The sequence below is a fragment of the Oenanthe melanoleuca genome, chromosome 12 (genome assembly GCF_029582105.1).
Source record: "Oenanthe melanoleuca isolate GR-GAL-2019-014 chromosome 12, OMel1.0, whole genome shotgun sequence".
Taxonomy (NCBI): Eukaryota; Metazoa; Chordata; class Aves; order Passeriformes; family Muscicapidae; genus Oenanthe; species Oenanthe melanoleuca.
In genome coordinates, this window is record NC_079346.1 from 20057742 (window position 1) to 20070377 (window position 12636).

Sequence of the window (12636 nt, forward strand, 5' to 3'; positions counted from 1 at the left end):
ACAAGAATGAGTCTGGAAAATAAACACAGAATTACGTGGAAAAGCGAAATTGACACTGTTCTAAGTTTTAGGAAAACACTGGGTTTTTCACACCATTTTCAAGCACAAAATGTTTATTTCTCTTTTTAATCTATACAATTTCTTGGGACTTTCAGTGCCACTGACTTCATCAGTGTACAAGGGATGGACTATACAGGCAATAGCAACATAAACTGTAGGATTCAGTGCGAGCCAAAGGGAACCCGGTGTGAGAACATATTTTCCATGTTTGCTCATGAAGCATACAGACATGAATCTAAAAAACCCAAACAAATTAAAGATACATGGTACAGAGAACAGAAATCTCTTACTGCAATAAGTATTTTGCCCAGGCAGAAGACTCTGCATAATTGTCTATAAAATTCAATTCTAACTGAATTGATGGAATAATATATTCAAAGGGTACAAACAAAGTAATTTAGATAGGTATAACGCTCGAAGTACAACAGAACTATACAATTCACAGCTTGGCAGCACAGGACGTCTCTGCCCCTCAGCAGAGGGTTACAAAACATCATCGTGGGGCCTTTGGGTGTGGCCACACCCAGGTCCTGTGCCCTTAACGCTGGCCCTAGAGCTCAGGGAGGGAAGGAGACTTACCATGGCAAACCAGCTCTAGTGATTACTGTGTGCCTTTACACTGAGGTGCAGGTGGAGGCTCTATGCACAGTAAAATGGCAAAAAGCAACTTTCAAACAGGAGAGAGGTGTCCGTGCCACCTGGAGCACAAACTCAGGTAAAAATAAAGATAAATAAATAAATAAATACATGAAAAAATGCCAAACAGAAGGCGGCAAGACTCCAAACCTGAAGTGTCAGATATGAAAAAGAACAAGCTTCACATTTTTATTCTGTTTTGGCATGAACACAGCTGGCACACCAGGGCCCAGACGTGGCCCTCATGCTCTGAGGCTGGAGCAGAGCCCAAAGGAACACATGGGGCTCACGGCCACCTGCAGATACCTTCGCTATGATCAAGAGTTCCATTACTTGTCTTCACTTACAGAACATGCATGAGCTTGTGATTTAACTAAATTATAAAAGCCCACATAGGGGAAGGAAATGAACTCCAGTGTGCTGCAGTGAAAAACACCATTTGCTGCCTGTTACAGAATTAAGTCGCCATCCACAAGGACTTTACCACAGGCTGAGAAGGAGAACAGAGAGTGCTGCCTGAAGCTATTCCCTGGCCTTGTATACACCTTCCTTGGATCACCCTGTAAGTGCTCCTACATTACAATGTGCACTTCACTGCTCCTTGTACAAACACCAACAATTTTACGATCACTGCATCAAACCAACATGTCAAACCTCACATCACAATTCTTATTTCTAAAAGCTTTAGAAATGAAAATTCAATCTGTGAATAAAAACAAAAGCATTTACAGCAGAATGAAGCCGAAGAGGAATATCAACTGTAAACCTGCGATATCTTTGCAAATAAAAGGGACTCCAATTCACAAGCAGATTGTAAATAAAATGCACCTTTCAAATAATTGTATCTCTTTCCAGCTGGGACTGGAAAGCTGAGATTCAAGGCACTGAACTCTTGCAGGGTAAGTACAATTTGCTAATTTCCAAATTCAAGTACAATGATGTTAAGGATTGCAAGTGTAAAACAGAACACAAGGAACAAAGTGCCATCAGCAATAGGACAGGAGCAGATACTGCTGTGACCACAAACGATCTGTGGTGACGCCGCCTCACAGTGATTGCTGATGGAGGGTATGGCTGTGCCCAGGGCCCCTCTCATCCCACACAGACCATGGCACGTACAGAGCAAACACTCCAACGTGATGGCGTCAAAACTGCGGGAGCCAGGGCGGGCTCCCCCACGGCGAGGTCCCCCCGGCAGGGCCCCGCGCTAGGTCATGCGCAGCCGCGGGCCGGGCGGGCGGGCCGGGCGCTGCAGTGACACCGGGTACATCCGCAGGCAGCTCCGGCCCAGCGGCGAGAAGCGCACTACGCTGGGCGCTGGCAGCAGCCCCGGCCGCGCCGCCGGGCCCGGCCACGGCACTCCGTACGCGGGCGACGGGAACACGGCTCCGTACTGACACAGAGGCATCACATACGGTGGCACTGCGCCGGCCAGTGCGGGCCCTGGCACCGGCACTGGCAGGGACGGCGCGGCTCCAGGAGCTAATCCCGTGGGCATGGGGCAAGCCACCGGAACGGGGCACTTGCTCCCCAGTCCTGTCCTTACTGAATTTACCTACAAAAAGAGAAACACAAAAAGTGTCGCTACAGGGCTCTCCCCATGCCAGCAGCATCCTGGCCCCAGTGCCGGGCCTCAGGCAGCTGCAGGCACAGGGCTGCCACAGTGTCCTTGGGGCTCTTTTTTGGCCTCATTTCCTTTTTCCTTTAATACTTTTGTTGGGGGGTTGGGTTGGGTTTTTTATTTTTTTTTTATTTTTTAAATTTTTTTTTAAAGACGGAATATTTGGAAATTAATAGAAAAGGCTGATATGAGACAGAGGGGAAAGTTACCTCCATATAACCTCATCCTTTTAGAAGGAAGGAAGCATCATTAAACAAGTGAAAATGAACACTTGCATTTCCACAGGAACTCAAGTATCTGTTAACTTGTATCTAAAAGTAAATAAACTTCACTAAACACAGAATTAAGCCAAATCTCACACTGTTACAGCCAGTCTCAAAAGAGCTTTAGAAATCCTAGCCCCTATTTCTGTACAAAATTGTTTCACCCAGCCGCAGGGGCTGAGGGTGGCAGGAGACCTCTCGTGGTGGGCTCGGTGCCCAGCGCCAGTGCTGGCCATGCCAGGTGATGCAAAGCCAGCGAAGGTACAGCAGGGCTGCTCTGCCAGGACCAATTCCAGGTGGTCTGCTAAAATTCTATTAACATACATTTCAATTATCCAGTTTTTGCTGTGAGGGGTAGAGAAAGAGCTCAGCTCCCTCAATATGGGATGGTAGAGCTTCCCAAATTATACACTCCATCCTGCATGATGCCATGGGAACTGCTGCTACCCCAAACGTTTGCAGCATTTCATTACATTTTTCATGTCTCAGAATTTACAGCTCCGTGCCAGGGTTCCCACCAGCCCATCACCTATTTGTGGCATAAGGAAAAAAAAGGTGTTATTAATTCTAGGAGTCTTCCATCAATGTGATATTTCACATTCAGTTCATAAAATTGTTATGAAGGTGAAATTTCAGCAGAAAAAAATGAATATGTTTAAGGCTGTGTGGGATGCTTACTCCAAGCTTCTGATTTTAATCTCTTCTCAATTAAGAATAAAAATGGCAGTGTCCACCAGGATGTCCTGCTTTGGGGCATTAACCTCTGTTCCATGGGCAATTTTAGAAAAATACAAAACTATTTAATACTCTCCTTCACTTCCCTGTCTCTCATTCTCACCTGAAACCTGAATCTCACGGTGAATGTTGAACTGAAAGAGATGTTTCAGGATTATAAATTTAACACCAATAATATACAAAACCCCACCAATATTAACAGAAACAAAGAACAAGAAACAGAGGAACCAAGGATGTATTTTTAAGACCTGTGGACTTTTGTAAGCTGATATTAGATTCTTGTTTTAACATCCTCAAAATGGTGGTTTCCACCTAGCTAAGCACCTGTGAGGAATGCCAAGAGATGTTTGTGAAAATACTGCATTTTGGACAATGCTCTCAGGCATGTGTGGTACTGTTGGGGTGCCCTGTGCAGGCCCAGGAGTTGGACTATACTAGAAAGAGATTATTCAGTGGCACCAAAAAAGCAAGGTGACATTTTTGCCCTTTTAAAAAAATTATTTGAAAAAGCTTATTTTCAGCTCTTTTAAAGTAATGAGAAACCTGACTCACTTCAGTTCAGAACCTTTTCCTTCTCTGCTGAATTCATGAGTAAAACTGTCTGCATTTAATGCTATGAATGTGTGACCAGAAAAAAATTGTCACGCCCCAAACCCAACATTACACATACACATTAAACCTGGTAACATCATGATAAACAAATGTTAACAGTTTAAGTTTGCTTCTTCTACTTTGCTCCTATGCTTCAAGTGAGCTAAATACACATTTTAAGAGCCATGGCAACTGGCTCTTGCATCTTCCCCCTGGCTAGGGGCCTCCTAGATACGGCCTTTTTAACCAGTTCTGATGACTCAACACTGATGGAAGCCCACACATCCCATCAATTCCTGCACGAAGGTGCCGACTGAAACATCAGAATTAACATGCGCCAGAAAAGCAGCCCCAAAACTGTGGATTTCCCAGCTCCAGGAAAGCCATGAGACTGCAAGTCCCTTTGCTGGTCCCATTCAAAGGGCAGTAGATGGACATGCAGGCAGTGAGGGACAAGGTGTATGCACCACACAGCTGGGATCACAGCACAGCCCTGAGCAGCCCTGGCTCAGCATCTCTAGCCAGCCAGGGTGACGTGGGTGACAGCCAGGGAAGGCTCTGGGCTGCACAGTGCTGTGTTCATGGTCAGGGGTTCACTGGGCTGGGACTGAGTCCCGAGCGCAGCCATGAGCCTGCCTGGGCTCCCGTCCCTCCTGCACTGGGCACCTTTAGCCCTCATAGCATCCCCATGGCCTCGTTCCAATTCCTCCCTGTGCTGAGGACCCCAGACTGGCAGGGAGCCCTGAGGACGGGCTTTCAGGAGGGCAGGGAAGCTCTTTCCGTCTACATCTCCACTAGGCTCCTCTGCCGAAGCAATGAACTGAGCCAAGAGAGGAGTGGCACCTTCACCCGCCACCCTCACATCTCTGCAATGCCACCTCCTTACCTGCACCACCCAACTCTCCCTGCACTGACAAACCTTCTACAAACACCTGTAGAAGTCCCTGTAGGTACCAGCCACCAGCTCCAGCTTCCCCCACACCTGCCTTCTCTTGACTGTTTTTCCTTTGTGACTGTCTATTCCCCTTCCCCCAAATAATCACACAAACTCATTTAGAAACATACACAGGAACAACATACTGGAAAACACTGGTAAAAATGAAAAAAAAACCCACAAGAAAAAGACTAGGGTAGTTCAAATATCCCAAACCTGTTATTTGGGCTTGTTTTAATTTTTCCTGGGGTCCACCAGGCAAACTTCAAAGTGCCATCCCAGTGATACTCACAGCTCCAGTACTGTTGAACTACACAGCCAAGCATTGGGTGTGACTTACCAAAACCATAAATATTTCTGGGTTTATATCAGAACAAAGGAAAACAGTTAATTCTGCTGTGAAAGCTGACCATAGCTATCACACCCATTTGAAAAGGCAAGATTTAGGTAAGATTTTTTTGATGGCTACCCCATTAGCATCAGTGTTTTCCTTCTGCATGGACCAGCTACCGCTGAAATGAAACTGAGTCACAGGGTAGAGTCAGAGCCGGCTGCCAATACGAGCAGGTGAGGATGCTAATCCATCTCTTTAATCACTTCTGCCCAGTTTGCCGAAACCCCAAAACTTTTAGGCACTCGTGAAGAGATCTGTGCATGCTTTTCCAATTCCCTGGAAAATCATTCTGCCTTTCAGACCAAGGCAGTGTTGAATAGTTTCAAATACAGATTCATTTTTGATTATTTTCCCAATCCAACAGAGATGGAAGGCACAGTGAAGGGGCTATGGCTTGGTTTTGGCACCTTGGCCATGCCCAGCCTGGCTGCTTCCCAAGCCCATAAGTCAAGAAATGCCAGCACAGCATCACCCAGTGACACAGACCTGTGTGTTCTCAGAAACAACTTCACTATGTGCTGGGAACATGTTTCAACTTTGTGGGGGTAATGTTTTATCTGTAAAACCCATGGAGCTACACACAGCCTAGAGAAGAGAAAACATTTTTGGCAAGCCCATCATTCTCAGGCACCTCCAAATTATGTTTCTAAGTACACAATATTCAGTATTCTTTGCACAGAAGGCAGCTCACATTCCTAATCTTATTCCTTGACTAATGCTAACCAAAATTACCTGTAAAAATCATTATTTCATCATATCTTCACAAAGATCACAGAGAGAAATCACTCAGGTGGTTTGACCTCAGTTCTTTCTAATATTTCCTACTGCATTTCAAACTGCTGCTGATGAGAATCTACCTGCATTTCTATGCTTCATAAAACCATTTAAAAAGGAACATTTCAATGCTCCTCTGACACAACTGGATGAAGGTTCCTCCCCCATTGAAAAGTCCCCCTAGATTTCTAATATTATCAACCAGGATTTGCAGGCAAATGGACTGGTAACTTCCATAGAAACAAAGCAGAATACAAAGTTTTCCTTTGCATCCCAATTACATTATTGCTGTCTGCACTTCTGATGGCAGACGATGAAAAGAAAACCATTCACTCTTATTCAACACACAACCAGTTTCTCTTCTATTTCCAGCCTTAAAGAGTAGCTTTCATTTAGTTAAAAAATAATATATTTTATTCACAGCAAACAATTTGCTGCTGGTTGTAGGAGTCTTGAGTAAAAAGAGATAATTCAGGTAAATGAGTCCGCTGTCCCAGGCGGAAAGAGAAGATTCCAAGTTGACTACACAACTGCCCTGCATATTCATAACAGTGGGTGAACAGTAAGAAATTTAAAAGTTGTTTTTTTTTTTTAATTTAAATGTATAGTTAATATTTTATATTTTATTTTTATTGTTTAATGTATTTTTTCATCCAGGGACAACTCTTTTCACTCTTACTCCTGTATGGAATCCTTTAGGGAGGCATTTCTCTTTACAATAAGCCCCAGAGACAGGGCAAAAGTGAAGATACAAATCCTGCTGCTCCCAGGCCCCCATTTCTGACCATCACAAGGGACTGCTTTTCCCAAAAAAGCACCAGTTTTTTGCAAAACTAAGCCCCTGTGAGACAGCCCACCCTAACAGCTCTGTACTAGTTTGTTCCAGTTTAAAAAAAAAAACACAAAAGGCATAAGAATCACCTTGTTTCCTACTTATCCAGCCTTTATTTGCAACATAAAACCTTATTATAACCTTCTCTGAAGGGCTGGAAATCTGCTTAGTGCTCCTTATTCTTTTCTTGCAAAGGCATTTTTGATCAAAAGACAGTGTTACCAGATGAACTGAAGAACTACAGCCTGAGCTTCAGATTATCACTCCTGGAAAGCTATTTTTTCCATCCTGTCTGTGATTTCCCAAATTCTTTTTGTCTTTCCAGTTGATTCAGCTGTGATTCAGCACAGGTGTAACATCTCCCCATGGAGCTCATCCCTCCAACACTGACATGCAGGTCACTTGTCCAGCTGTCCACAATAGGAGTCCTCTCACACTGTTCCCTTCCTCCTCCTTTGGCCATTTCTCTCGCAACACCATTCAATTTCCCCTTTAGGGTCAATTTCAGAGGGTACAAACAGCAGAACGATGCTGATCTCCCAAACCAACCCTTATCAAACTCTTCTATGTCATACCTGCTACCTGCAGCGTTCTGTGCCATCTTCATGACCAAAACACTCAACAAAAACTACACCAGCAGTGTCTGCCATCTGCCCTTGCACCTCTGCTGCAGCCAGCATGGTCCTTAAAAGGATTTCATGCCCCAAACTACTCCAGGTCTCACCCACCCCTGGCCTTCAGTTGATGGCACTCCTCCACACGACAAGGAATGATGTGAATTGAAGAGCAGGGAATCCCAACTGCTCCATGCTCTTGGCAAATCACCACCAAAAAACCAGTCAGCTCTGCTGATTCCCTGGAACAACTGTCATGGTTGAGAAAGACATAAACCCTCTAAGATCCAGTGTACTGAGACAGAGACATTCCTGCTGCTCTCACAGTGACACACTGCCTTCTCCCACAGGCTTTGAGACAGACACACCAAAACTGCAGGATGTACAATCAACCCTAGATTGATACTAACAGGTGATTTAAGTAAGTAAAATAACCACTTGTTTCTCCACAAATACAGGTGGGTAAAACATCCACATCAAATACTTCAAACTTCTGCAGCAGTCTCAGGGGAAAGACACCAAAATACTGCAAAAAGCATTTAACAAGAAAGTAAGGAGTGACTTAAAAAAAAAAAAATCTGTGCTCTCCCCACCACTTTATGGAACTCTTCAGTTTGGTTTTAAGTAGCACCAACTTTGATTTATTTTATGAAAACTGCTAGGGTCTTAAGTAGACATTGCTTACTCCTGAGCTGGTTAAAGCATTACTGAGTAAAAGGATTATTTATTCACTCAGGAACCAGCAGGTACCAAAGCAGATGCACTGGTGAGGTTCTGCTTTGGTACATTTCACCTCACCAACAGCTACAGAGCTACTACAGCTACAGGATTTTTTCCTTCTACATCCCAAAAAGGCAGTGGTTTACTATTCAGATCTATTTATCTTGCTTTTGGGGATCACAAAACAGCTCCTTGCTGTTATTTTCCTGTATTTTGGCTCAATTTGCAGTCTTCCAAGAAAATTAACCCTGCAAAAATTACTAGTCAAAGAATCTCCAACTGGGAGAAGGAAGAGGTTTGGAAACCCAGACCAGGGTGGGCCAGAATGGTGAACTGGGATTCTGGATGTGTGCTCATTCTTTGCTGTGCTGCCTCTGTATCAGCCCTCAGCAGCACTGAACGTAGACGTTATGCACCTGCAACGGCTTTGTCTTGCTGCTGAGAACAGGAAGGGACCAATGTGGGCTTTCCAATTCCCTACCTGTCGTAGGATACTTTGACAGCATTTCTGAGGATGGTGTTGTCCAACAAACAAGGGTCAGCACACCCCCTCTCCCAGCACAGGACTCACTCCAATTCCACTCAAACAATGGCTCCCAACCATGGAGCCACCAGCCCCTGTTCTGAGGAAGGTTAATATTAAACATCAAGAAGAAAACTTTAGTAATAGTTGAAACTGAAGTTGAGCAACAGATGATAACTGTAGGAGTACTGCATGTATTGCTGTTAAGAAGCAGTTTGGAATTTAAAAATATATGTTTTTATATATATTGCTGCCCATATATCCCTTAAGATTATTCCAAAGGATAATTTTTTAAAAAATTGATTTCGTACTGAATGAAAAGAGCTGGACATTTATAGAAAGCATTTATCTGGAGCAATTTTAGTCTATGTCCTCCTCCACATCTGAGTCCTGCAAAGGCTGTCAAACACATAGCAAAAGGTATGTCCTTCAAGGAGGGCCACTTACTCCACATGTCTCATTCTGCATTTGCATGGGGTTAGCCTTTGGCTCCATGTCTTGCCTTTTTTGGTTCTGCTTCAGTTGGTTTAAAGAAGGTTTTGTCTGTGCAGCTCCAACAGTTTTGCTCGTCCACTGGTCCACTAGCTTGTGCAGGTCGTCTGTGAACGTCCCTTTCTTGTTGTTACTGTTGTTGGCCTGAACCTGCAGTGTTGACTGTGGGAGAGGCTCAGGACACGTTACCAGGCTGTTGGTCGAGGATCCTGGAAAATCACAAAGAGAGCTGAGATGGGGTCCCTGCCTCATCCCTGCAGCTCAAACCCCTTCTTACCTACTGCCACTCCAACGGTGGCTTTTCAGATTTCTAACCCTCCCCCCTCCTGGCTGCAGAACACCTTTGCTTAAAGAAATGGTCCATGTCCAATGGGTTTGCATTTTCTATCACATCATGCTACCTTGGCCACTAACTTGTGGGTGAAATTAGGGACAGGGAGTGAGGCCAGGAATGCAGCCCCATAAAGCATATCCCATACAACATCTCCTCAGAGACCTACATGAGGAAGAGGGAGGTGGGATGTATTGCTGACACTGCAAGCAATATAAAATTAATTTACCATTTATTTTACTTGCATAAGTTTACTGTCCTCCTGGAAAAAAGACATTGTCATAAAGGTTACAGGCAGGGCTGGTTCCTGTACCTCAAAGGCTCTGGGAGCCCACCACCTCTCTTGATGATGCCAGGACCACTCACATGGCTATTTGCATATCTTAGGGAAAAAACCTTAACAGGACCAAGAAAGTGTTGAAGAGAGAGGAGAGAGGATGTAGTGGGTGGGGCAACTGTTTGAGATAAAAACAGAAAACTTTTGGTATAGATAGAAGCGGCCAGGAAGAGTATTGATAGAGATTTAATTTTGTATGTTCGCTTCTTTCCAGAAGAACTAGTATAAAAAAAAAATTCTGTCCTTTTGCTGCTTAGTGACTGCAAGTCTGACACAGCAAGCTCAGCAGGCGATTGCAATTGAAGGAGTCTGAATCTAACCTATGCAGAAAATGTAAAGTAACTTCTCAGCTAATATATTTGAGATAGCTAAAGATTGGAAATAAAGACCATCTCTCCAAGCAAAAAGTTCATAGAACTGTAGTAAAATTAATATATAAACAAACAGGAACATTGTGTATTTTCTCTGTTAAATCAGTTACCAGCCAATGAAATCAAGTACAATAATTAGTCCTACAGTGATATAAAATACATCCATAACCTTTAAATGATCATGCATTCAACCTGCAACGTCACTTCTAAATGAATACTATTCAATTCCTTTTCCTTTACTTGGGGTAAAAGTGAGAAAAGTAAGGACTTGGAGAGGAAAGCTCTTCAACTGGTGTTTAATTATTTCATGCAGCTCAAGGGGGCTGGGATGGTTTTAAGTTATCAATTCCTCCAGCAGAGAACTGCAGTCATATAAAGGTGTGTATTTCAGAGACAGACACTGGACCCAGTTTCCTGGCCGCATGCGTGCACGGTCTCACACAAAGAACATCACAACTCTCTTGCAACATGCGAGATTCCCAAGACATCACAGCACATGCATTACTCTCAAAGTATCACAATTTACACAGTCTAGTTTCATATAAGTGCATCAGCTCAACTTATTAAACAACTAGCTTTTAGTAAAAAAAAGTAATAATAAAAAAGCAAAGAACATCCCATGCCATGAAGGAAATACTGAGAAACAAAAATGGGATAGTTACTACTACTGTGATCTTTGCCTAGACATAGTCGTTTCAAGGTGGACCCTACAAGGTAAAACAATACAAGACACACAGAATTAGGTAAGACTAAACACAACAAATTGGACGGACAAGCTTCTGTACTTTTAAGCAATCAAAAAGTAGTTATTATGCAGGAAAGGACAGACAAAGTCAGCAGTTCAGGTGAGTAAAGGAAGCCTAAATAACTGGACAGCTCAAACCTTTCTTAATGTGCAGCCATTCAAAAGCTTAGAAAAGTACCACAGCATGCCAAAAGCAAGGGCTCGTGACTTAAAGATGCATTTGTTTAGGTTTTTTTTTGGTTGATTGGTTTTAAATTTTTTTCCCAAATTGTCTTGGCTTCCTAATAGAAGGTTTTGATTTGTTTCCTATTAATGCAGGAAATGATGTCAATTTAGTTTGTGGTTGGAGGCCAAAAATGCTTTCAGGAACAAGTCAAGCTAGTCTGGCTGCAAAGACAAACCATAAAACAACCCTAAAAATCTTGTTTTACAAGTCCAAAAAGATACATTGTTCTGCAGGTCTGAGGCCAATTGTTTCCAAATAGTTTATTTGTAGGATTTGTGTCTAAATGTGAGACTCTGAACTTCAATTGAACGGGACTGTGAATGAGTTTCTCTTATGCCTTGTCCAAGTGCAGAAAAATAATCCACAAGGGTAGCCGAGTTTTAATTTAACTAAACTACGTGGTTTTTCCATTGTTGTCTCGTTCCATCCTTCACCATGATTTTACAGTCTGTTGATAGACAGCAGTGCCAGAAATGTGGCGAGACCCCAGCTCGACTGTCAGATCTTGCCAGACATCGGCACCGTTGCTATTTGGGTGCCAAATTTCCTGAAAGGTATTTTGGACTTGATAAGAAAAATATTGTTATGGGATGGGGGTAGATGACTGTCTGACATGGGCTATGGTAGGTTCATTGGGAAGAAGCACTTGAAACCATGAGCAAAAACAGACTGGGGCATAAAAGTAAGATAGAGGATGGATGTGCTTTTTCTCTAGAGTAAACAGTGGTGTAACATTTTGTTACTGTGCCAGAAATGCAGCTTTAAACTCAGAGATTGCAGGTCCAGGCTGACACAGGCCCTAAATGAGTCTTCAGAGGAGAAGGAAGCGATTTCAGTCAGAGACTGAGGAAGAGAAAGTAAAGAAATGAGGGAGAGAGGAAGTAAGGGAGAAGATATGTTTGTGCTTAGATATGGGTGTCATGAGGAACAGAGGACTGCTTTGAAAGAGTTTCTTATTACTTCATTTAGTTCATATAAGTTTCTACCCTGGGAAAATAAGAAGGACATGACTACAGCAATACAAGCATGACCAAGTTCAGTTCTCATCTCAAAGCCCAAATAGCAAACACAGTCACATTCACAACTCAACCATCTGTCTTGTATTCTTATATCTTTTGCCCTTTTTTCCCCTCAGATACATCTTACCTTGCCTATCCCAAAGTTAGCTACCAACTCCCACAATGGCAGTGGCCACGGTAGCAATCCTAGAGGCTATTTCCTGCAGCAACAGGCACTTCTTAGCATAATATGAATGCAAATGGAAAGCACCTGCCTCCGAGAAATAAAAGCAGGCAGCTGACTGCAGTACGTGCTCAAAGTGTGTAAAAACACCTTAATCACCAACCTCTCTGCTTCCTGCACAGCCAGGCACAGGTTTCCCAGCAGCTCAGTTGCCAAACCCAGCCCAGGGAAGTGACAGAGAGCGGAGATACTCAA

At 43.4% G+C, this 12636-nt stretch overlaps 1 protein-coding gene across 1 annotated transcript in view; it reads right to left on the reverse strand.

The window, feature by feature from the left end:
* Positions 1-1814: 1814 nt before the first annotated feature.
* Positions 1815-12636, reverse strand: part of WNK2 (WNK lysine deficient protein kinase 2) — an 87464-nt gene continuing 76642 nt past the window's right edge. Inside the window, 3 exon segments of the mRNA XM_056501948.1 lie at positions 1815-2251; positions 9145-9398; positions 10891-10935. Of these exon segments, the coding sequence (XP_056357923.1) occupies positions 1904-2251; positions 9145-9398; positions 10891-10935 (647 nt within the window). The 3' untranslated portion in view covers positions 1815-1903.